Source organism: Salmo trutta, chromosome 35, assembly GCF_901001165.1.
Source record: "Salmo trutta chromosome 35, fSalTru1.1, whole genome shotgun sequence".
In the NCBI taxonomy this organism is placed as follows: Eukaryota; Metazoa; Chordata; class Actinopteri; order Salmoniformes; family Salmonidae; genus Salmo; species Salmo trutta.
Window position 1 is genome coordinate 41,744,703 of NC_042991.1, and position 27,346 is coordinate 41,772,048.

Genomic DNA, 27,346 nt, shown 5'->3' on the forward strand with positions numbered 1-27,346 from the left:
ACATTTGGCAGGAGGTTAGGAAGTGCAGCTCAGTTTCCACCTCAATTTGTGGGCAGTATGCACATAGCCTGTCTTCTCTTGAGAGCCAGGTGTGCCTATGGCGGCCTTTCTCAATATCAAGGCTATGCTCACTGAGTCTGTACATAGTCAAAGCTTTCCTTCATTTTGGGTCAGTCACAGTGGTCAGGTATTCTGCCACTGTGTACTCTCTGTTTAGGGCCAAATAGTATTCTAGTTTTCTCAGTTTTTTTGTTAATTCTTTCCAATGTCTCAAGTAATTATATTTTTGTTTTCTCATGATTGGTTGGATCAGCTTGCTTAGGGGACTCTTCTCCACGTTAATCTCTCTGTATGTGATGGCTTTGTTATGGAAGATTTGGAAATCGCTTCCTTTTATGTGGTTGTAGAATTTTGATAATTAGCGGGTATCGGTCAAATTCTGTTCTGCATGCAAACATTAATTGGTGTTTTACATTGTACATGGAGGATATTTTTGCTGAATTCTGAATGCGGAGTCTCAATTTGGTGTTTGTCCCATTTTGTGAATTCTTGGTTGGTGAGCGGACCCCAGACCTCACAACCATAAAGGGCAATGGGTTCTATAACTGATTCAAGAAGTTTTTGCCAGATCCTAATTGGTATGTTGAATTTTATGTTCCTTTTGATGCCTCTCCCTCTCCTCTCCCTACTTTCCCTCTCCTCCCCTACTCTCCCTCTCCTCCCCCTCTCCTCTCCTCTCCTCCCCCTACTTTCCCTCTCCTCCCCCTACTCTCCCTCTCCCCTCCCTACTCTCCCTCTCCTCCCTCTACTCTCCTCCCCCTCTCCTCTCCTCTCCTCCCCTACTCTCCCTCTCCTCCTTTTTCTCCCTCCTCCATGTGCTCTGCTCTAGTCAGGACCTCCCCTTCAACACACACACACACACACAAACTGGCAACAACACACACAGTTCGGCTGTAGTGACCAGTCTGGGTTGAGAGTACAGCAGCATGACAACACACTTGGTCAGTCATGTCTGTTAGTGTTCTCAGGGATCCCAAGTTTGTAAGATCAGTCATAATCCATGACACACACACACACACAGCGTAGTGTCCGTCACGTCCGTCCACGTGTACTGACTGCACACACCAAAGGACCAAGTCCTATCTTCGTCCCTCTGACATCACAGCCAAGTCGCTCAAGATCCACTGTGAAATTAGACGTCCATCCAGGTAAGCAGTGAGTCAGGCAAAGCCGTCAAAACCGGCCAATGCTATAAACGGTGAGCGTTATTACCATCAAGTAGGCCCGGATCTGTTATCAGGGTTTTTTAAACCAGGCAGGACACTTTTTTTTTTTTTTGAAGGTCATATACTGCATTTCTATACAATTATAACACTTTCAAATGCTATTTGGAGAAGAGCAAAAACAAGCTAAAATGACTCCAGCCATTATCACCTTGGCTGCTGTAGGTTCATTCACCTCAGTCCATCTACAAACACCTAGCCTGTTAGCTATACAGCTGTGATGTTATAAAGAGGGGAAATATGAGACATGATTCACGCTGACACAGCATCAGGACTGTTCATCAACTCTACAGATACCGCTTTTCTCAAAACCTTCACGTTTGTATTCCTAGGCATTACTAATTAAGCTCTGCACAATCAGACATCAACGTAGCACACAGATCATCATATCATCACATTCACATGAATTATTAGAATATTACTTACGATTCTGTTTTAATATCAGCAATCTAGTGGTAAAAAAAGGTGGGTAATGGGTAAACTATAAGCTGTATTGTTTGGATGTTGATTGTATTTTAATGTCGGTCTATAGGGAAGATAGGTCCTGTGGAGATTGTATTTTAATGTAGACCTATAGGGAAGATAGGTCCTGTGGAGATTGTATTTTAATGTAGACCTATAGGGAAGATAGGTCCTGTGGAGATTGTATTTTAATGTCGGTCTATAGGGAAGATAGGTCCTGTGGAGATTGTATTTTAATGTAGACCTATAGGGAAGATAGGTCCTGTGGAGATTGTATTTTAATGTAGACCTATAGGGAAGATAGGTCCTGTGGAGATTGTATTTTAATGTAGACCTATAGGGAAGATAGGTCCTGTGGAGATTGTATTTTAATGTAGACCTATAGGGAAGATAGGTCCTGTGGAGATTGTATTTGAATGTAGACCTATAGGGAAGATAGGCTCTATGGATATGTTCATATTGAAACATATCTTCTCTTTTTAAGTTCCTAACCTGTTTCATAAGATTAGTACATATTTTCTCATGGGACCGCACATCGGACCCCGACCCCAAGTTTGGGAACCACTGTACCAGCCTCTCTCTTTGCTTGCTTCCTCTCTCACTCTCTGTCTTCTCTGCTTCCTCCTGAATGCATTATTATGCCTATTTTGTTTTCTCTTGCTGAGATTGGCTTTGTGTAATGTTGGCTTCTTACTTCATCCTTCTAGCTGGCTAAATAATACTACCATTCTCCGAGAGTGGGTTTTTAGTTGTTTGGGGGATATCTGTAGATATGGCAGGAGTCACTGTATGGTTTTAAACATGGCTTTTGTCCGGCATCTCGCAAACACACTGTCAGCAGCTTCTCTAGTTTTTAATTTCTCTAGTGAGCCGACTACAAGTTTTCACAAAGCGAAGCGGTTAGAACTCAGTCAGATCAAGAAGATAAGCGTTTTAATAAAATGCTGGGATCAATATTTAGATGACCCATAATTGATTTTCTTTATTGTGTACAAAATCTATATTTGTATTATTGCTGTATTTTTTCAAATTTGTAAAAATTACGAAGGTCCGGACCTCACTGTCCTCATATGTCTATTGAACAACAATATAAATGCAACATGGTAAGTGTTGGTCCCATGTTTTATGAGCTGAAATAAAATATCCCAGAATGTTTCCATACGCACAGAAAGCTTATTTCTCTTAAAAGTTGTGCAAAAATGTGTTTACATCCCTGTTTACATCCCTATCTTTGCCAAGATTATTCATCCACCTGACAGGTGTAGCTTAAATCAAGAAGCTGATTAAACAGCATGATCATTACACAGGTGCACCTTGTGCTGGGACAATAAAAGGCCACTCTAAAATGTGCAGTTTTGTCACACAACACAATGCCACAACACAAGTTTTTAGGTAGTGTGTAATTGGAACGCTGACTGCAGGAATGTTCACCAGAGCTGTTGCCAGAGAAATTAATATTCATTTCTCTACCATAAGCCGCCACCAATGTCTTTTTAGAGAATTTGGCAGTACATCCAACCGGCCTCACAACCACAAACCACATGTAACCACACCAGCCCCGGATCTCCACATCAGGCTTCTTCACCTGCGGGTTCTTCTGAGACAAACCACCCGGACAGCTGATGAAACTGAGTATTTCTCTATTTAATGAAGCCCTTTTGTGGGAAAAACTACATCTGATTGGCTGAGCCTGGCTCCCCAGTGGGTGGGCCCGGCTCCTATGCCCTCCCAGGTCCATCCATGGCTACGCTCCTGCCCAGTTGTGAAATCCATAGATAAGGGCCTAATGAATTTATTTCAATTGACTGATTTCCATAAATTAACTGAATAACATTTTTAAATTGTTGCATGTTGTGTTTAAATTTTAGTTCAGTATAGTTCAGGCTGCTTGGGTTAGGGGTCGGTTTGTTCAGTGTTTATATTTTAGTTCAGTATAGTTCAGGCTGCTTGGGTTTGGGGTCGGTTTGTTCAGCAGACAGACACTTGTTTTTCATTTTGTTGTTTTTTTTTGTTTTAAGCCGTCTTAAACCTTAACCTTTAACCTTTGAAATGTTCTTTTTACAAGGGTTTGGACTTCTGATTCTGAGGTTCTGTAAGAGCTTGATCATTGATCCAAACACACACACACACACACACATCTTTCTCTTTCACACACACACACACACACACACACACACACACACACACACACACACACACACACACACACACACACACACTTGATGCTTGATATATATTAAAGGATCTGTGTGAAACAGCTTCTCTGTGTAACAGTATTATACTTTTTATTGTTTTTTTTGGCTCATGAAGCTGATTGTCCGTCATAGTGCCAGAGGCCAGGAAGAACACTGTGTGTTGGCAGTACGTGTGTGTGTGTGTGTGTGTGTGTGTGTGTGTGTGTGTGTGTGTGTGTGTGTGTGTGTGTGTGTGTGTGTGTGTGTGTCGGCAGTAAGTGCGTTAGGTCACATGAACCACCATTAACACAGTTCGTTATGTATAAAGGTTATAAGCAGTTATAACACATTTAAGTCAAATAGTTAAAACATGCCACACAAACACAACGTGTGACGTAAGCCCTATTCCCTATATAGTGCACTACTTTAGGCCAGAGCTTCATAGGGCAGTTTTATAGGTTTCCAGCCAGGAGAAGTGCACTACATAAGGAATAGGGAGACATTGCAGATTGACTGAAACTGTATCTTTGGCATGGGAATACAGTCATACATCCTTTATAACACCTTTCATATATCTCAGTATGCCTCTCACTGTGCCAACTCTGTTCCTAGGAGCTGTGTGAGGTTATAACTGTTCAGAGAGGCTGAATAGGAGACCACAGGTGCTGAAGTGCTCGTAGTGTTTATATCCAGATTCTTCTAGATGTTGAATCTCCAGCCCCCGCGGCTTGTTGGTCGGTCGGGTGCGTTTATTCTCTCGGGACTCCAGACTTGAACCAGACCCCCAGATCCTCTCCAACGCAGCTGTTTCAGTCTCTCAGAAGCTTCTGTTTATTTAGTCCTTTAATAATAACAACAACAACAACAATATCCCGTTAGTCAGCGGAGTTGTTCTCTCTCTTTATCTTTCTTAGCGCTCACACAAACGTCACTAAAGCTGTCTCGCTCTGTTTCCTCTCTCTCTCTCTCCATCTCTCCATCTCTCTCTGTCTCCCCATAGGTCTGTGAGATGTCTCATCAATCCTCATTGGCTGGTGATTTATTCCAGAGTTCCAAACCCATCCCCTACCCGGAGGAGCAGCAGCTATGTGCGATAGCAACCCTGGGGGTCAGGGTCGGAGTATTTCTCAGCCCATGTGGGTAGCGACCTGTGAAGCCCCTCCCCCTGACTGGCTGCCAGTCATTCCCTAAGTCCGAGAGTCAAACAGGAAGTTTGCCTGCTGGCCTCCACTGAGCATGCCCAGACTGTCCGCCAGGGTTCCGCTGGGTGAGGAGCCGAGAAAAGGGTTCTGATTGGCTGCAGCGGCAGAAGCAGCCGCCATCTTGTCTGGGCTGGCAACGAGGCGGGGGGAGGGGGGGAAGGCGTAACCGTAGAGACCGTAAGGGGGGGAGTGGAGGCGGAGACTTCCGTAACCCTGGTGGGCGGGGTTTTGTAGATAGCCAATCTGAGAGGGAGGGAGGGACATAGAGCAGAATCCTTCGCTGTCATAGGCTGACGGTCCTCGCGACGTAGGAGAGGGGAAGGGCTCGGGGAGGTTACTGTAGCGATGTAGGGGTGTGTGTGTCGGCCGGGTGCAGGTGTAGTCCGGGGGAGAGAGAGGCCACACCTGGAAGGGGGAGGAGCAAGGAGAGGAGGAGAGCAGGTGAGGCGATCCAACACCTCCATGGGGCCCCGGGGCTCCTGCAGAGTGACAGACACACAGTAACATCAAAAAACTAAACAGTTACATTTTACATCAACCTTTTATTCATTTAACAGACACTCTAATCCAGACCAACTTCTAGTCAACTAAGGAAGAAACAAGGACCACATATCACAGTCATAATCAGTGAGACCAGTACAACAGTAAGACAACAGTTAGACCAGTACAACAGTTAGACCAGTACAACGGTCAGACCAGTACAACAGTCAGACCAGTACAACAGTAAGACCAGTACAACAGTAAGACCAGTACAACAGTCAGACCAGTACAAAAGTCAGACCAGTACAACAATAAGACCAGTACAACAGTGAGACCAGTACAACAGTGAGACCAGTACAACAGTAAGACAACAGTAAGACCAGTACAACAATAAGACCAGTACAACAGTGAGACCAGTACAACAATAGACCAGTACAACAGTAAGACAACAGTAAGACCAGTACAACAATAAGACCAGTACAACAATAAGACCAGTACAACAGTGAGACCAGTACAACAGTGAGACCAGTACAACAATAAGACCAGTACAACAGTGAGACCAGTACAACAGTGAGACCAGTACAACAGTGAGACCAGTACAACAGTAAGACCAGTACAACAGTAAGACAACAGTAAGACCAGTACAACAGTGAGACCAGTACAACAGTGAGACCAGTACAACAGTAAGACCAGTACAACAGTAAGACAACAGTAAGACCAGTACAACAGCAAGACCAGTACAACAGTAACACAACAGTATGACCAGTACAACAGTAAGACCAGTACAACAGTGAGACAACAGTAAGACCAGTACAACAGTAAGACCAGTACAACAGTAAGACAACAGTAACACCAGTACAACAGTAAGACCAGTACAACTGTAAGACAACAGTATGACCAGTACAACAGTAAGACCAGTACAACAGTGAGACCAGTACAACAGTAAGACCAGTACAACAGTAAGACAACAGTAAGACCAGTACAACAGTCAGACCAGTACAACAGTGAGACCAGCACAACAGTAAGACCAGTACAACAGTCAGACCAGTACAACAGTCAGACCAGTACAACAGTGAGACAACAGTAAGACCAGTACAACAGTAAGACCAGTACAACAGTAAGACAACAGTAAGACCAGTACAACAGTCAGACCAGTACAACAGTGAGACCAGTACAACAGTAAGACCAGTACAACAGTAAGACCAGTACAACAGTAATACCAGTACAACAGTCAGACCAGTACAACAGTGAGACAACAGTAAGACCAGTACAACAGTCAGACCAGTACAACAGTCAGACCAGTACAACAGTGAGACAACAGTAAGACCAGTACAACAGTAAGACCAGTACAACAGTAAGACAACAGTAAGACCAGTACAACAGTCAGACCAGTACAACAGTCAGACCAGTACAACAGTGAGACCAGTACAACAGTAAGACCAGTACAACAGTGAGACCAGTACAAAAGTAATACCAGTACAACAGTAAGACCAGTACAACAGTCAGACCAGTACAACAGTGAGACAACAGTGAGACCAGTACATCAGTAAGACCAGTACAACAGTCAGACCAGTACAACAGTAAGACCAGTACAACAGTCAGACCAGTACAACAGTGAGACCAGTATATCAGTAAGACCAGTACAACAGTTAGACCAGTACAACAGTCAGACCAGTACAACAGTAAGACCAGTACAACAGTAAGACCAGTACAACAGTCAGACCAGTACAACAGTAAGACCAGTACAACAGTAATACCAGTACAACAGTAAGACCAGTACAACAGTAAGACCAGTACAACAGTCAGACCAGTACAACAATAAGACAACAATAGACCAGTACAACAGTCAGACCAGTACAACAGTAAGACCAGTACAACAGTTAGACCAGTACAACAGTAAGACCAGTACAACAGCTAGACCAGTACAACAGTAAGACAACAATAATACCAGTACAACAGTTAGACCAGTACATCAGTAAGACAACAGTAAGACCAGTACAACAGTTAGACCAGTATAACAGTTAGACCAGTACAACAGTAAGACCAGTACAACAGTCAGACCAGTACAACAGTAAGACCAGTACATCAGTAAGACCAGTACATCAGTAAGACAACAGTAAGACAACAGTAAGACCAGTACAACAGTAAGACCAGTACATCAGTAAGACAACAGTAAGACAACAATAAGACCAGTACAACAGTAAGACCAGTACATCAGTAAGACAACAGTAAGACCAGTACAACAGTAAGACCAGTACATCAGTAAGACAACAGTAAGACAACAATAAGACCAGTACAACAGTAAGACAACAGTAAGACCAGTACAACAGTAAGACCAGTACATCAGTAAGACAACAGTAAGACCAGTACAACAGTAAGACCAGTACATCAGTAAGACAACAGTAAGACAACAATAAGACCAGTACAACAGTAAGACAACAGTAAGACCAGTACAACAGTCAGACCAGTAAATCAGTAAGACAACAATAGACCAGTACAACAGTAATTTGTTAATATTTTGTTGAAGTTAATTTGGAGGATTCTTGTTTCAATGGAGCTTTTAAGAAGTGATGATTTACCTTGCTTAATTCCAGAGATGTCTTCAAATGTCAGGGATCTTAGAGACGGACGCCAGAAAGCATAGGATTCTACGAGAGCCTCCAGACCCATCCTGTAACACACAGTTATACTGTATATTATACACACAGTTATATACTGTATATTATACACACAGTTATATACTGTATATTATACACACAGGTACAGACTGTATATTATACACACAGTTATACTATATATTATACACACAGGTACAGACTGTTTATTATACACACAGTTACAGACTGTATATTATACACACAGTTATATACTGTATATTATACACACAGGTACAGACTGTATATTATACACACAGTTATATACTGTATATTATACACACAGTTACAGACTGTATATTATACACACAGTTATATACTGTATATTATACACACAGTTATATACTGTATATTATACACACAGTTACAGACTGTATATTATACACACAGTTATATACTGTATATTATACACACAGTTATATACTGTATATTATACACACAGTTATATACTGTATATTATACACACAGGTACAGACTGTATATTATACACACAGTTATATACTGTATATTATACACACAGTTACAGACTGTATATTATACACACAGTTATATACTGTATATTATACACACAGTTATATACTGTATATTATACACACAGTTACAGACTGTATATTATACACACAGTTATATACTGTATATTATACACACAGTTATATACTGTATATTATACATACAGTTATATACTGTATATTATACACACAGTTACAGACTGTATATTATACACACAGTTATATACTGTATATTATACACACAGTTACAGACTGTATATTATATATACAGTTATACTGTATATTATACACACAGTTATGCTGTATATTATACACACAGTTATATACTGTATATTATACACACAGTTACAGACTGTATATTATACACACAGTTATATACTGTATATTATACACACAGTTATATACTGTATATTATACACACAGTTATATACTGTATATTATACACACAGTTACAGACTGTATATTATACACACAGTTATATACTGTATATTATACACACAGTTATATACTGTATATTATACACACAGTTATATACTGTATATTATACACACAGTTATACTGTATATTATACACACACTTATATACTGTATATTATACACACAGTTATATACTGTATATTATACACACAGTTATATACTGTATATTATACACACAGTTATATACTGTATATTATACATACAGTTATATACTGTATATAATATGCCACACCTGTCAGGTGGATGGATTATCTGTCAATTGGGTGGATTATCTGTCAATTGGGTGGATTATCTGTCAAGTGGATGAATTATTTTGGCAAATGAGAAATGCTCTCTAACAGGGATGTAAAATTTGTGCACAAAATTAGAAATAAGCTTTTTGTGAGTATGGAACATTTCTAGAATCTTTTATTTCAGCTCATGAAACATGGGACCAACACTTTACATGGTGCGTTTATATTTTAGTTCAGTATATATTATACACACACAAACACAAGGTTATATTACTACACACACACACACACACACACACACACACACACACACACACACACACACACACACACACACACACACACACATACACACATAGAGATACACACACACACACACACACACACACACACACACAGATACACACACACACACACACACACACAGATACACACACACACACACACACACACACACAGATACACACACACACACACACACACACACACACACACACACACACACACACACACACAGATACACACACACACACACACACACACACACACACACACACACAGATACACTACATGACCAAAAGTATGTGGACACCTGCTCGTGGAACATCTCATTCCAAAATCATGGTCATTAATATGGAGTTGGTCCCCCCCTTTGCTGCTATAACAGCCTCCACTCTTCTGGGAAGGCATTAATATGGAGTTGGTCCCCCTTTGCTGCTATAACAGCCTCCACTCTTCAGGGAAGTCATTAATATGGAGTTGGTCCCCCCTTTACTGCTATAACAGCCTCCACTCTTCTGGGAAGGCTTTCCACTAGATGTTGAAACATTGCTGCGGGGACTTGCTTCCATTCAGCTACAAGAGCATTAGTGAGGTCGGGCACTGATGCTGGCTTGCAGTCGGTGTTCAAATTCATCCCAAATGTGTTCGATAGGGTTGAGGTCAGGGCTCTATGCAGATCAGTCAAGTTCTTCCACACTGATCTTGAAAAAAACATTTCTGTATGGTCCTGGCTTTGTACACGGGGGCATTGTCATGCTGAAACAGGAAAGGGTCTTCACTAAACTTTTGCTACAGATTTGGAAGCACAGAATCGTCTAGAATGTCATTGTATGCTGTAGCGTTAAGATTTCCCTTCACTGGAACTAAGGGGCCCGAACCATGAAAAACAGCCCCAGACCATTATTCCTCCTCCTCCAAACTTCGGGCAGGTAGTATTCTCCTGGCATCCGCCAAAACCAGATTCATCCATTAGACTACCAGATGGTGAAGCGGGATTCATCACTCCAGAGAACACGTTTCCACTGCTCCAGAATCCAATGGCGGTGAGCTTTACACCACTCCAGACGACGCTTGGCATTGCATATGGTGAACTTAGGCTTGTGTGAGGCTCCTCAGCCATGGAAACCCATTTCATGAAGCTCCCGACAAACAGTTATTGTGCTGACGTTGCTTCCAGAGGCAGTTTGGAACTCGGTAGTGAGTGTTGCAATCGAGGACAGAATTTTACGCTCTATGCGCTTCAGTACTCGGCGGCCCCATTTGGTGAGCTGATGTGGCCTACCACTTCACAGCTGAGCCGTTGTTGCTCCTAGACGTTTCCACTTCACAAAAACAGTGCTTACAGTTGACTGGGGCAGCTCTAGCAGGGCAGAAATTTGACGAACTGACTTGTTGGAAAGGTGGCATCCTATGACGGTCCCACGGAGCTCTTCAGTAAGGCCATTCTACTGCCAATGTTTGTCTATGGAGATTGCATTGCTGTGTGCTCAATTTTATACACCTGTCAGCAATGGGTGTGGCTGAAATAGACGAATCCACTCATTTGAAGGGTTATCCACATACTTTTGGCTATGTAGTGTACATCTAGTATTATAAACTGGGTGTTTCAGGCCCCGAATGCTGATTGGCTGACAAAACATTTATTTTTACTAATCTAATTACGTAAGTAAGCAGTTTATAATAGCAATAAGGCACATTAGGGGTTTGTGGTATATATACCAATATACCACGGCTAAGGGCTGTATCCAGGCACTCCGCGATGCGTTGTGCGTAAGAACAGCCATTAACCGTGGAATATATACAGTATCTGTCACGACACCTACGGAAGGTGGCGCCCCCCCTCGCTCGTCATATTATTTTGACACTCATTTCAAATTAAATATTCCTATAAATTAAAAAAACACTCAAACATATTTGCATATGTTAGATTTTTTGGGGGGGGGCAATTATTATTATGGATTTAAAAAACATCTCTCTCTCTCTGAACGTCTCTGAATGTCTAAAAACCTGATAGAAAATACATTGAAAGCCTACTGTTAGAGAAAACCAGGTTTTTGTTTAAAATGTCCTGTCACTAGGTAAAGTTATTGGTGCCGTTGAAATTATGAAAGGCCCCTGGACCAGTGGAAGCAAAATGGCCGCATTACATGAAATGGCCGCATTACATGAAACATCCACCACCATATTCTACAGTGGGTATGGGGTTCTTTTCTGCTCATGCGTTCACTTTGCGATGCCAAAACCCACGACTGGTGTGCGTGGCAAAGTAACTCTATTTTCATGTCATCCAACAAATGTAAACGCCTGTAGTTTGCTAAACGGCATTGGCACTTGGATTGGAACCGGTGCTTTGGTCAGATGACACGAAAATAGACCAGTGGTGGGTTTGGCATCGAAATGAGAAGGCATGAGCATAAAATAACCCAATACCTACTGTAAAATGTGGACCTGTCATGTTATGCAGCTTTTCTTCTGCTTTCACTGGTCCCGGGGCCCTTGTTAAGGTCAATGGCTTCAAGAATCTTTACCAGTAACATTAGATTTTAACCAAAAACCTGGTTTCCTCTGCCAGGAGGCTGAAACTTGGACGCAAGTGGATCTTCCTGCAAGACAGCAACCCCAAGCAGACATCAAAATCCATAAGGAAACTTAATTGGCCACAAAATCAACATTTTGCAGAGGCCATCTCAGTCTCCGGACTTGAAACCCATTAAAAACCTGTGGTTTGAATTGAAAAGGTCAGTCCTTAAGCACAGACAAAGGATATGAAGGATCTGGAAGGAGTCTGTATGGAGGAATGGTCTAAGATCCCTCCTAATGTGTTCTGTATGGAGGACTGGTCTAAGATCCCTCCCAAGGTGTTCTGTATGGAGGAATGGTCTGAATGGTCTACGTTGTAGAATAATAGTGAAGACATCAAAACTATGAAATAACACACATGGAACGATGTAGAAACCAAAGAAGTGTTAAACAAATCTAAACATATTTTAGATTTTAGATTCTTCAAAGTAGCCACCCTTTGCCTTGATGACAGCTTTGCACACTATTGGCATCCTTTCAACTAGCTTCACCTAGAATGCTTTTCCAACAGTCTTGAAGGATTTCCAACATATGCTGAGCACTTGTTGGCTGCTTTTCCTTCACTCTGCGGTCCTACCCATCTCAAACCATCTCAATTGGGTTGAGGTCGGTTGATTGTGGAGGCCAGGTCATCTGATGCAGCACTCCATCACTCTCCCTCTTGGTCAAATAGCCCTTACACAGCTTGGAGGTGTGTTGGGTCATTGTCCTGTTGAAAAACAAATGATAGTCCCACTAAGCGCAAAGCAGATGGGATGGCATATCGCTGCAGAATGCTGTGGTAGCCATGCTGCTTGTGTGGCTTGAATTCTAAATAAATCACTGACAGTGTCACCAGCAAAGCACCCCCACACCATCACACCTCCTCCTCCAAGCTTCACGGCGGTTGGAACGAAATATCTCAAATTTGGATTCACCAGACCAAAGGAAATATTTATACCGGTCTAATGTCCATTGCTCGTAATTCTTGCCCCAAGCAAGTCTCTTCTAATTATTGGTGTCCTTTAGTAGTGGTTTCTTTACAGCAATTCAACCATGAAGACCTGATTCACGCAGTCTCCTCTGAACAGTTGAACTCTGTGAAGCATTTATTTGAGCTGCAATTTCTGAGGCTGGTAACTCAAATTAACTTATCCTATGCAGCAGATGTAACTCTGGGTCTTCCTTTCCTGTGGTGGTCCTCATGAGAGCCAGTTTCATCATAGCGCTTGATGTTTCTTGCAACTGCATTTGAAGAAACTTTCAAAGTTCTTGAAATGTTCTGCATTGACTGACCTTCATGTCTTAAAGTAATGATGGACTGTCGTTTCTCTTTGCTTATTTGAGCTGTTCTTGCCATAATATGGACTTGGTCTTTTACCAAATAGGGCTATCTTCTGTATACCAACCCTACCTTGTCACAACACAACTGATTGGCTCAAATGCATTAAGAAAGAAAGAAATTTCACAAATTAACAAGGCACACCTGTTAATTGAAATGCATTCCAGGTGACTACCTCATGAAGCTGGTTGAGAAAATGCCAAGAGTGTGCAAAGCTGTCCTCAAGGCAAAGGGTGGCTACTTTGAAGAATCTCAAATATAAAATCTATTCTGATTTGTTTACAATGTAGAAAACAGTAAAAAAGGAAAGAAAGAAGAAGAACCCTGGAATGAGTAACAAACTTTTGACTGGTTATGTAAATACACACAACCCAGGCTCTGTCTCTGTAACTATCCAGTAATGTGTAGAGGAACTCACCGGTTTCTGCCTGAGTCTCTGAAGCCTTTAGCAAATGGGTTCCTGTCAATCTTCAACCTGGTGATCTGAAGACAACAACAACAACAACCACAACATCAGACCATCAACAACAACACAAGCAACACAACCATATTAGCATAATGTCAGATTCCCTCAAACATCAGTTACAAAGAGGATTGGTTCTGGGAAGGACCTTTACATCTATCTCCAGTTTGTATATAGAGTAAACACAAACATTATTACTGTTTCACATCAACAAGAGCGTCAATAACAGTGATTAGCCATAACGTTATGGTGTGTGTGTGTGTGTGTGTGTGTGTGTGTGTGTGTGTGTGTGTGTGTGTGTGTGTGTGTGTGTGTGTGTGTGTGTGTGTGTGTGTGTGTGTGTGTGTGTGTGTCACACTGCCATTGTCCTGAATATAAGGAAATACGTTTTAGAGCTTTGTCGTGTTAGCCTTGATGATTTTATTAAATTGTATATGGAGGCTTTTTAGTCTTCATTTAAGGATTATGCATTACATTACAGGATAGGGTTAGTTATAAAATCAGATTGTATGACTTTGTGGCTGTGGCTTTGCAGAGCTGCCTCCAGAACAACATTCATGCCAAAATGTGGAGATAAGTAGAGACCAGTAGAGGACAGTAGAGACAGTAGAGGACAGTAGAGATCGGTAGAGGCCAGTAGAGGACAGTAGAGATCGGTAGAGACCAGTAGAGACAGTAGAGATCAGTTGAGGCCAGTAGAGTCCAGTAGAGACGAGTAGAGGACAGTAGAGACCAGTAGAGACCAGTAGAGGACAGTAGAGCTCAGTAGAGACAGTAGAAATCAGTAGAGATCAGTAGAGACCAATAGAGGACAGCAGAGATCAGTAGAGACAGTAGAGACCAGTAGAGACAGTAGAGATCAGTAGAGACCAGTAGAGACAGTAGAGTCCAATAGAGACAGTAGAGATCAGTAGAGACCAGTAGCGACCAGAGAGTTCAGTAGAGCCCAGTAGACCAAAAGAGACCAGTAAAGACCAGAAGAGAGCAGAAGAGGCCAGTAGAGGACAGTAGAGACCAGTAGAGACCAGTAGAGGACAGTAGAGACCAGTAGACTCAGTAGAGCCCAGTAAAGGCCAGTAGAGGCCAGTAGAGGCCAGTAGAGTCCAGTAGAGTCCAGTAGAGTCCAGTAGAGACCAGTAGAGACCAGTAGAGTCCAGTAGAGTTCAGTAGAGGCCAGTAGAGGCCAGTAGAGTTCAGTAGAGGCCAGTAGAGGCCAGTAGAGCCCAGTAGAGGACAGTAGAGGCCAGTAGAAACCAGTAGAGATCTGTAGAGATCAGTAGAGACCAGTAGAGACCAGTAGCAACCAGAGAGTCCAGTAGAGGCCAGTAGAGGCCAGTAGAGGCCAGTAGAAACCAGTAGAGATCTGTAGAGATCGGTAGAGACCAGTAGAGACCAGTAGCAACCAGAGAGTCCAGTAGAGCCCAGTACACCAAAAGAGACCAGGAAAGATCAGAAGAGACCAGTAAAGAACTTTAGAGACCAGTAGAGGACCGTAGAAACCGGTAGAGATCAGTAGAGACCAGTAGAGATCAAAAGAGACCAGTAGAGCCCATTAGAGCCCATTAGAGCCCAGTAGAGATCAAAAGAGACCAGTAAAGCCCTATAGACCAGTAGAGATCAAAAGAGACCAGTAGAGACCATTAGAGACTAGTAGAGATCAAAAGAGACCAGTAGAGCCCATTATAGACCAGTAGAGATCAAAAGAGACCAGTAGAGCCCATTAGAGACCAGTAGAGATCAAAAGAGACCAGTAAAGCCCTATAGACCAGTAGAGATCAAAAGAGACCAGTAGAGACCATTAGAGACTAGTAGAGATCAAAAGAGACCAGTAGAGCCCATTATAGACCAGTAGAGATCAAAAGAGACCAGTAGAGCCCATTAGAGACCAGTAGAGATCAAAAGAGACCAGTAAAGCCCTATAGACCAGTAGAGATCAAAAGAGACCAGTAGAGACCATTAGAGACTAGTAGAGATCAAAAGAGACCAGTAGAGCCCATTAGAGACCAGTAGAGATCAAAAGAGACCAGTAGAGACCATTATAGACCAGTAGAGATCAAAAGAGACCAGTAAAGCCCATTATAGACCAGTAGAGATCAAAAGAGACCAGTAGAGACCATTAGAGACCATTAGAGATCAGTCGAGACCATTAGAGACCAGTAGAGATCAGTAGAGGCCAGTAGAGACCAGCAGAGACCAGTAGAGACCAAAAGAGACCAGTAGAGACCAAAATGTCCACACTGTGAGCTCCATCAGCCTTGTTCCACACTGCCCCTTAGAACCTTAGAACTCTCTTGCCCTCTCTCTCCTTCTCTGAATTCAATTCAAAGGGGCTTTATTGGCATGGGAAACATATGTTTACATTGTCAAAGTCTTCTGTGTTTTACATTTCTCTCTCTGTCTCTCTCTCTCTCTTTCTCTTCATCTTTCTCTCTCTCTCTCTCTCTCTCTCTCTCTCTTCATCTTTCTCTCTCTCTCTCTCTTTCTCTCTCTCTCTCTCTCTCTTTCTCTTCATCTTTCTCTCTCTGTCTCTCTCTCTCTCTCTCTCTCTCTCTGTCCCTCTCTCTGACCACCAAGGGGGATTTTTAACAGTAATGTTTCTCTTGTACTTTCGACAGTCAAAGCCTGATCCCATGCCACTCCCTTTGCTGTGTTTTCTGAGCTGTATGATGACCGAAGGTTAGGTTATGGTTGTTTGTTCATTCTATTATGGTAGTCTGAATGTTGTGTGAATGTTACCTGCTGGTTCTGGTGGGTGATGACAGTGTAGAGGGTAGTGGTTGTCTGAATATTATCTAAATGTTGTGTGAATGTTACGTGAATATTGTTAAAACATTATATGGAGGTTAACTGTTGGTTCTGGTAGACAGTGAGGTGACGGTGGTATAGAAGTTAGTGTACGGCTGTCTTAAAGGCACAGTGCAGTCAAAAACACGATGTTTCCCAGTGCAGTCAAAACATGATGTTTCCCAGTGCAGTCAAAACACGATGTTTCCCAGTGCAGTCAAAAACACGATGTTTCCCAGTGCAGTCAAAAACACTATGTTTCCCAGTGCAGTCAAAAACACGATGTTTCCCAGTGCAGTCAAAAACACGATGTTTCCCAGCAGTCAAAAACACGATGTTTCCCAGTGCAGTCAAAAACACTATGTTTCCCAGTGCAGTCAAAAACACGATGTTTCCCAGTGCAGTCAAAAACACGATGTTTCCCAGCAGTCAAAAACACGATGTTTCCCAGTGCAGTCAAAAACACGATGTTTCCCAGTGCAGTCAAAAACACGATGTTTCCCAGTGCAGTCAAAAACACGATGTTTCCCAGTGCAGTCAAAAACACGATGTTTCCCAGCAGTCAAAAACATGATGTTTCCCAGTGCAGTCAAAAACACGATGTTTCCCAGCAGTCAAAAACTGCAATCAGGTCAAGACCCTGGTGAGGATGACGAGCACGCTGATGAGCTTCCCTGAGACAATTTCTGACAGTTTGTGCAGATATACTTCAGTTGTGCAATCCCACAATCCCACATTTTCATCAGCTGTCCGGGTGGATCGTCTCAGACTATCCCAGAGGTGAAGACGCTGGACGTGGAGGCCCTAGGGTGGCATGGTTACACGTGGTCCGAGGTTGTGAGGCTGGCTAGACGTACTACCACATTTCTTCAAACACAGTTGGGGGTGGCTTATGGTAGAGAAATTAATATTCAATTATCTGGCAACAGCTCTGGTGGATAATCCTGCAGTCAGCATGCCAATTGCACGCTCCACCAAAACTTGAGACATCTGTGGCCTTTTATTGTCCGCAGCACAAGGTGCACCTGTGTAATGATCATGCTGTTTAAATCAGCTTCTTGATGTACCATACGTGTCAGGTGGATAGATTATCTTGGCAAAGGAGAAATTATCTCTAACAGGGATTTAAAATTTCTGCACAAAATTTGGGAGAAATAAGCTTTTTGTGAGTATGGAAAATGTCTGTGATCTTTTTTTTCAGCTCATGAATCATGGGACCAACACTTTACATGTTACGTTTATATTTGTGTTCTGTATATATATTTTCACACTATGAGGTTGGAATAATACTGTGAAATTGTGAAAATTACGATAATCCCTTTTAGCGTAAGAGCTGTTCGAAAAGACCCCCTGAAATGTCCTCCTGTTTTGGTGGGAGGGAGTTTTGACCTTCCGTAGTGACATCACCATGCGGTAAAGGAGTTATTAGACCAATAAGAAAAAGAGTTCCAAACCTCTCTGCCAATAACAGCTCATGTTACGTTTCCCCTCCCCATTTAAACCACTCCCAGACAGTCCTAGCTAAATCCACGCTTGAGAAATTGCTCTTTTCTAGGACGCTATTTTGTATATTTTGAGCATTTTAATTTGAAACAATCACAGTGTGGTACCATGTTACCCAGAAATGATTTGATATTGAGGTCAAAATGACTGCATTGGACCTAAGGGTTGTTTAGACTTCAGAGGCTTTGTGAATGTTGTGTGAAGGTTACCTGTTGGTTCTGGTATGGCTGTGTGAATGTTGTGTAAAGGTTATATGAACGTTACCTGTTGGTTCTGGTATGGCTGTGTGAATGTTGTGTAAAGGTTACCTGTTGGTTCTGGTATGGCTGTGTGATTGTTGTGTAAAGGTTATATGAACGTTACCTGTTGGTTCTGGTATGGCTGTGTGAATGTTGTGTGAAGGTTACCTGTTGGTTCTGGTATGGCTGTGTGAATGTTGTGTAAAGGTTATATGAACGTTACCTGTTGGTTCTGGTATGGCTATGTGAATGTTGTGTGAAGGTTAACTGTTGGTTCTGGTATGGCTGTGTGAATGTTGTGTGAAGGTTACCTGTTGGTTCTGGTATGGCTGTGTGAATGTTGTTTAAACGTTATATGAAGGTTACCTGTTGGTTCTGGTATGCGGTGACGGTGGTGAAGACAGTCTCTGGGAAGCTGAGAGTTCTGGTTCCGTCTCCCTGGGGAACGGCTCTAACAGGAGACAGATCCTCGCCGCGCTCCTTATGAATCACGTGCACACGCGGCTGGTACTTATGCATGGAGTGGAGGATGATCTAAACACACACACACACACACACACACACACACAGCACACACACACACACACAGACACAGCACACACACACAGCACACACACACACACAGCACACACACACACAGCACACACACACACACACAGCACACACACACACACAGCACACACACACACACACACAGCACACACACACACACACACACAGCACACACACACACAGCACACACACACACACAGCACACACACACACACACAGACACAGCACACACACACAGCACACACACACACACACACACACACACACACACAGCATGGTTAGGGCATTATTATACCGCACAGACGCATACTTGCACATACAGACCCACGTAGGCATGCATGTACACACACAGAAACACACACACAAGCACACAGAAACACACACACACAAACACACACACAAACACACAGAAACACACACACACAAACAGTTCCTCTTGAACGGCCAAACCCAGTTTAGTCCAGCCTGAGGGTTTCAGTCTGTTTACACTGTTGACAATGATTTTTAAAATACTCCAATGAATTAAACTAAACTTCTGGGGAGAATGTTATATATAATATATATAAAATATCTATTTCCTCTGATAACAACCAAGATATGACCTCAATAAACGTGATCCTTTCATTCAGAATATTTACAATTTCTGTCCTTTTATCAAACACAACATCTACTGTCTATCAAAAAGTAAACATTTTATAAAATATTAAACTTCAAGCACAATTTCAGATTAATTATTTTGAAATCCCCTTTCCTCAAGTTTTTCCAGTTTAAAGTCACTTCATACAAATAGCATTCTGATCAACATTTACCAGTAGCTCATAAACCAATCAATCATTCAATATATCCATCAATCGGTCAATATATCCATCAATCAGTCAATATATCATAAATCAGTCAATATATCCCATCAATCAGTCAATATATCATCAATCAGTCAATATATCCCATCAATCAGTCAATATATCCATCAATCAGTCAATATATCCATCAATCAGTCAATATATCATCAATCAGTCAATATATCCATCAATCAGTCAATATATCCATCAATCAGTCAATATATCCATCAATCAGTCAATATATTCATCAATCAGTCAATATATCCATCAATCAGTCAATATATCCATCAATCAGTCAATATATCCATCAATCAGTCAATATATCATCAATCAGTCAATATATCCCATCAATCAGTCAATATATGCATCAATTAGTCAATATATCCATCAATCAGTCAATATATCCATCAATCAGTCAATATATTCATCAATCAGTCAATATATCCATCAATCAGTCAATATATCCATCAATCAGTCAATATATCCATCAATCAGTCAATATATCATCAATCAGTCAATATATCCCATCAATCAGTCAATATATGCATCAATTAGTCAATATATCCATCAATCAGTCAATATATCCCATCAATCAGTCAATATATGCATCAATTAGTCAATATATCCATCAATCAGTCAATATATCCATCAATCAGTCAATATATCCATCAATCGGTCAATATATCCATCAATCAGTCAATATATCCATCAATCGGTCAATATATCCATCAATCAGTCAATATATCCATCAATCAGTCAATATATCATCAATCAGTCAATATATCCATCAATCAGTCAATATATCCATCAATCAGTCAATATATCCATCAATCAGTCAATATATTCATCAATCAGTCAATATATCCCATCAATCAGTCAATATATCCATCAATTAGTCAATATATCCATCAATCAGTCAATATATGCATCAATCAGTCAATATATCCCATCAATCAGTCAATATATCCATCAATTAGTCAATATATCCATCAATCAGTCAATATATCCATCAATCAGTCAATATATCATCAATCAGTCAATATATCATCAATCAGTCAATATATCCCATCAATCAGTCAATATATCCATCAATCAGTCAATATATCATCAATCAGTCAATATATCCATCAATTAGTCAATATATCCATCAATTAGTCAATATATCCATCAATCAGTCAATATATCCATCAATCAGTCAATATATCATCAATCAGTCAATATATCCATCAATCAGTCAATATATCCATCAATCAGTCAATATATCCCATCAATCAGTCAATATATCCATCAATTAGTCAATATATCCATCAATCAGTCAATATATGCATCAATCAGTCAATATATCCCATCAATCAGTCAATATATCCATCAATTAGTCAATATATCCATCAATCAGTCAATATATCCATCAATCAGTCAATATATCCCATCAATCAGTCAATATATGCATCAATTAGTCAATATATCCCATCAATCAGTCAATATATCCATCAATCAGTCAATATATCCATCAATCAGTCAATATATCATCAATCGGTCAATATATCCATCAATCAGTCAATATATCCATCAATCAGTCAATATATCATCAATCGGTCAATATATCCATCAATCAGTCAATATATCCATCAATCAGTCAATATATCATCAATCAGTCAATATATCATCAATCAGTCAATATATCCCATCAATCAGTCAATATATCCATCAATCAGTCAATATATCATCAATCAGTCAATATATCCATCAATTAGTCAATATATCCATCAATTAGTCAATATATCCATCAATCAGTCAATATATCCATCAATCAGTCAATATATCATCAATCAGTCAATATATCCATCAATCAGTCAATATATCCATCAATCAGTCAATATATCCATCAATCAGTCAATATATCCATCAATCAGTCAATATATCCATCAATCAGTCAATATATCCATCAATCAGTCAATATATCATCAATCAGTCAATATATCCATCAATCAGTCAATATATCCATCAATCAGTCAATATATCCATCAATCAGTCAATATATCCATCAATCAGTCAATATATCCATCAATCAGTCAATATATCCATCATCCATACACCAAATGAAGTAGATTTAGTCCAAGTAATAATACAGTCCTCATAATGTTACGTGTTGCACATATAAACATGTATAATAAATAGGTAACTTACATGTCCCTGGTCATCCAGCTCGTTATTGGTCAGTTTGAGTTTGTCGAAGCTGATCACCTGACGCATCCACGTTTCACCGGAAGCCGGAGAGTCCGGGTGGATGTACACACGCGGCGGGACCGGGGAGTCCGCATTTCCCGCGACCATCCACTTGGAGCTGTGGTACACGTACCTGCACACACACACACAGAGAGAAAGAGAGAAATAACATCAACACTGTGTTTTGTGTTCATGTTATTGGAGCATTTGTTATTGGACCGTCAGGACTGGGAGGTTTCCTGTCCAAACCGCACAAGGACACAACCATCGCGGACTGACGCGGTTCCCGACCGCCATTTGTTCCGCTTTGTTCCCAGTTCACCGACACAAACTTTTACAACTTTAATAATAAACCTCTCAAGGTTTTTTTATGCTATAATATCAAAGAAAGCAAAACGCCTGTCTAGCCTAGCACAGTTAATCTATATATGTAAACGTTAGCAGAAATACCTGCACTAGTGTCGGTAATCAGAAAGGCATTTCCCACCGGATAATACCTGACCTGTAGCGGCGTATCATTTGTTGTCCACGGGGTTGTTATGCCTGTATTAGATTAATAGTTTAGGCCTATATAATAGTTATTTTGGTGTTTTATTCCTAACCTGTATCGTTTGTTGTCCACGGGGATGATGTCCATTGTAATGTAGTACTGCTGGTGAGGGTCCAGACCGGAGATCTTCACGCGCATAGCGGGGAACATCCGCCTGCATCGGGAGGACAGAAAACATTCAATTGAGTCACATTAATACATAGAATATGTAGTTTAATAAATATTTGGATTAGCTACCCTACACTGGCTGTATAAAGAGATGCAACGATAGTCATTTGGTCGTTTTTACAGTTGTTCAGATGATTTGTTTTCTCGTGCCATGAAATATACATTTCTCACACATTGATATAAATATCAGCACTTTAGCCTAATATATGATTATGGTTGGCCTAGGCCCTAGGACTAGGAGAAAATACAAATCATGGATGAAAGGTAGACCTATAGGCTACGACAGAATTAGCTACATGATTATTTAAACAACACTACAATACTACCTTATAACATTACAATAAAACATTATTATTGTTATTATTATTATTATTTTTATTATATTTAGTCAAAGGTTGTTTTCTGTAATTTTGCGTAAACTTTTCATTAAAATTCACAGTATTTCCCTTTTTATTAAACTATTTCGTTTTGTTTCTGATCAATCCGGTTAAATCAAACAAATTGTGATTAGACGGTAAATCTGCTTTAAATTTCTGTTAAGACACTTAATAATCCTTGCGTCATAACTGCAACATTGAAGGACCGGTTAATTTAAAACATGTTTTAAATTAAAAATAATAATCTTTTTCCGTCACAGCAGAAAGCGCATGTAAAATATCTACACATTGTTTAGAGTTCAAGACAAAGGCTTGTTGTCCTCTTCTTCACGGACTGTTTCTTTAGCCTCTGTGTTACCGTGTCGTTACCGTGTCGTTTCTCTCACCTGCCCGCCTTCGTGATTATCATCTCTGTACCGATCTCGTGAAACCGTTTCCACAGGTCGGAGCCCTGCAAGTCCACGCGCATCTCCTCTCCGGGAACCGTTACTGTTACCGGTGGCGCGCGCTGGGCTTGGGCCTCCGGGTCGGGGCTTTCCAACAGCACGTCACAGCTCTCCACTACGGAGAGACAGTCCCGGTCAGACACCAGCAACACAAATCTTGTTATAATGTCCTAGTATGGGCTAGTAGTGACTGCAATAGGCCTAAAGTATAGTCGTCGTTGTGTGTGTGTGTGTGTGTGTGTGTGTGTGTGTGTGTGTGTGTGTGTGTGTGTGTGTGTGTGTGTGTGTGTGTGTGTGTGTGTGTGTGTGTGTGTGTGTGTGTGTGTTTTTCATTTCCCCATCAGTTATTATAATCATGGCTCTCTGTTCGTCGCCAAACGGGCCGCTCCAGACCTGACTAGACTGGACCGGACCAGACCAGACCAGACCAGACCTGACTAGACCGGACCAGACCGGACCAGACCTGACTAGACTAGACTGGACTGGACTGGACCAGACCTGACTAGACTGGACTGGACTGGACCAGACCTGACTAGACTGGACCAGACCTGACCAGACTGGACCAGACCTGACTAGACTGGACTGGACCAGACCTGACTAGACTGGACCAGACCTGACTAGATTGGACCAGACCTGACTAGACTGGACCAGACCTGACTAGACTGGACCAGACCTGACTAGACTGGACCAGACCTGACTAGACTGGACCAGACCTGACTAGACTAGACTAGACTGGACCATTTGTGTTGCTGTCAAAATGGGTGTTCAGGCCGCAGCCAATACAACAATATATGTTCTGTATTGGTCAGCCCACAACCAGACAGGCTAAATGTAATAAACTATAGCGCTACGGTCATATATTATTTTATGACCATATTATCTCTCCTGTTGTGTTACCATCTATTATCGCGGTGAGGCCAAAGACAAATTACCATCCTTTAATTGACAATGAAGTTAGATTATATTTTAGTAAATTCTATGAATAGGCTATTATAACGTCTGTGTCATGGACAGGTCTCCCTGCCTGTTAAAAGAGATATGACAATGGGACTTCCTGGATAAATAAAGGTTAAATAGAAATACATATTATATTCATGTACAATACAGTAATATATAATAATAATAAGTAATATATAAGGACTATAGAATCACAGGCAGCACAGTGCAACCCCCAGGCTTAACCGCACTGAAGAGAAAACACTTTTCTGACGGACACAACTAGGCTGATACGGAATAGTCTTGATCATATTTTTTATTAATTTACAATAGAACAGTTTGTTGTGTTTCTGTGTTTTTTAACGCGAGTCTAAAACCCCGTTCATATAACGGCCCTCATCCGAGGCCATCTTCCTGCCGGTAATAGCTAATTGGCGTGTTTATGATTGTAACAAGACTCGTAAAGCGGCTGATTAGTCACGACGCGCACAGCCGTTCTATTTACTCGACCAATAACCGGATATTAAATAATATCTCTACAGGGGCAAAATATATCAGCCCGTCATTAATGTTTAAATCAGGTACATTTTAATACATGTTTCAAATGCTCTGTGTTTCTGAACCCAGATAAATATTTTAGGCCCTTACTCTGTGCATTTGGTTCTGTAAATAGTCTGTAATTATGTTCAAGTTTAGACTACATTTCTAACAGTATTTATATTTACTGTTGTTATTATTAGTAGGATATTTCTACAGCCTACATGGTTATTGCAGGTCATTATTGTATTTCATTCTAGTAGTAATTTACTTCATGTCAATTATTCGGTTCATACAATCATTGTCTTATTGTTGAGGCTATGCAGTAATAAACAACCACCACCCACAACAACAACAACGAGCAATAAAAAACAGGTCAACAAGGAAAAACTCGATTAGATTTATCGGTCCAGTTACAGGATAGGCCTACAGCAGTTTCGCCTGAGTATGAGTAGCTGTTGGAATAGTTGTAGCCTCATAATATGTAATTATTAAATGTTTAGTTTGGTGTGCGTTTTTCTAGGGAGTGGTGGTGAATGTATTTTAAGTCGTCTTCGGTGTCACCACTCCACGGTAACAGTCTTTACTTACGCGAGCCGTCACTAACGCACTCTATCTCACTGCCCCGGTCGCTGGCGCGGTTGCACGCCCTCTCCTCTCTCTCCCCTCCGTTACTGGGCAGCTCCAACACCTCCGTGACCTCCTCGAGAAAGCACACTCTAGTGTCGTCCTCCCCGAGCTTCGGTCTCTTCTCCGACCCGATCAGAGCTTCCACCGAGAACGCGTGCGCCTTGACGCTCAGAGTGCACGGGGAGCGTCGCTTCTCTGCCATTCCACCAACCGTCCGACCAGGGAGAGACGCAGGAAAGGAAAGAAGGAAAAAGTCACTCTAAACAGAAGTGAAATGAAGTGAAAAGTTCACCCCAAGGGCCTCCACCGTAATAGCGGACGCTCCTCTCTCTCCTTGAGCTACCGCCCGTTCAGGACTGCCTTTGGGGCACCGCACATACCGTCCTAGTGACCAAATACACACACACACTCTCTCTCTCTCTCTCTCTCTCTCTCTCTCTCTCTCTCTCTCCCTCTCTCTGTCTCTCTCTCTCTCTCTCTCTCTCTCTCTCTCTCTCTCTCTCTCTCTCTCTCTCTCTCTCTCTCTCTCTCTCTCCAACTGGACGCAGCTATGAGACGTTTAGCTGCTAGTGAAATAGACCTTCTGATGTGTGTGAGCTGAGCGCATGCGGACCGCAGTGGCCCCAGTTTTAGAAAGTGTAAATAATCTGAGGGCTGCTGTAGGGCTGGGCTGTCAGCTGTCAATTATTCTGCCTCCCGTCCAATTGAGCCCCTGATCTCACCTAAGTCCCACCTCCTCGAGCTGTCCCGTGTTAAATGGTGAAGGGGGCTCGTGAATGAATCATGGCCCGGTGCAGAGCGCCTATTCTCACACCACCGCCCAACATGCTCCGCATGTTTGCCCGTTACACCCCCACAAGGGAGCTCCCCCTGAGCTAGACAGATAGACACAACAACCAACGGCCAGTATTATTGCACCTTAATATCCCTTTTCTAGAGAGAAACCAAATGAAATTGACAAATTGTCACATACAACAGGTGTAGAACTTTACCATGAAATGCTGCCTTACGAGCCCCTTTCCCAACACTGCGGAGTTAGACTCAGCGAAATGATGCTGCCGCTAGCAGAACGTCCCAGTGTTACAGCATGTTAGCCAATTGGACCACTGTACTATTTACTTTCTGCATATACATCATATCGCTGAGTCTACCTTTAAAAAGTAAGACAATTACCAAAATAAAACATTTGTAACACAATAAAATAACAATAATGAGGTTGTACAGTACATGTACTGTGGTACCGAGTCAATGTGCTTGGGTACAAGGTCGCTAAAACAACAATCTGTGATGTAATACTTAGGGTCGTTTTTTGAGGTATTTATATTTTTGACAACGTTTACTTTTACTTCCCCATATTCTTAAGAAAATATGTAATTTTTACTCCCATACCTAGGCCTTGTAGACCGGGGATGGCGGATGGTCGCCAGCATCTGATTCCAA

General features: G+C 41.5%; 1 protein-coding gene across 1 annotated transcript; it reads right to left on the reverse strand.

Moving 5' to 3' along the window:
• Positions 1-4,004: 4,004 nt before the first annotated feature.
• tbx18 (T-box transcription factor 18) lies at positions 4,005-26,332 on the reverse strand. The gene is made up of 8 exons (XM_029734452.1): positions 25,868-26,332; positions 23,744-23,918; positions 22,865-22,966; positions 22,224-22,395; positions 19,012-19,179; positions 14,075-14,139; positions 8,181-8,272; positions 4,005-5,600 (listed from the first exon to the last, which is right to left on the reverse strand). Exons 1-8 carry the CDS (start codon positions 26,106-26,108, stop codon positions 5,107-5,109), a joined length of 1,509 nt encoding a protein of 502 aa, XP_029590312.1. The 5' UTR covers positions 26,109-26,332; the 3' UTR covers positions 4,005-5,106.
• Positions 26,333-27,346: the final 1,014 nt, after the last annotated feature.

Bases quoted from the DNA above. Each gene is read 5' to 3' on its own strand.
- tbx18 (XM_029734452.1), bottom strand. From the start codon at position 26,108: ATGGCAGAGAAGCGACGCTCCCCGTGCACTCTGAGCGTCAAGGCGCAC. The intron at 22,967-23,743 runs GTGAGAGAAACG...CTCCCGATGCAG, and splicing joins ATAATCACGAAGGCGGGCAG to GCGGATGTTCCCCGCTATGC. The intron at 8,273-14,074 runs GTGAGTTCCTCT...TGTGTGTTACAG, and splicing joins AGAGACTCAGGCAGAAACCG to GATGGGTCTGGAGGCTCTCG.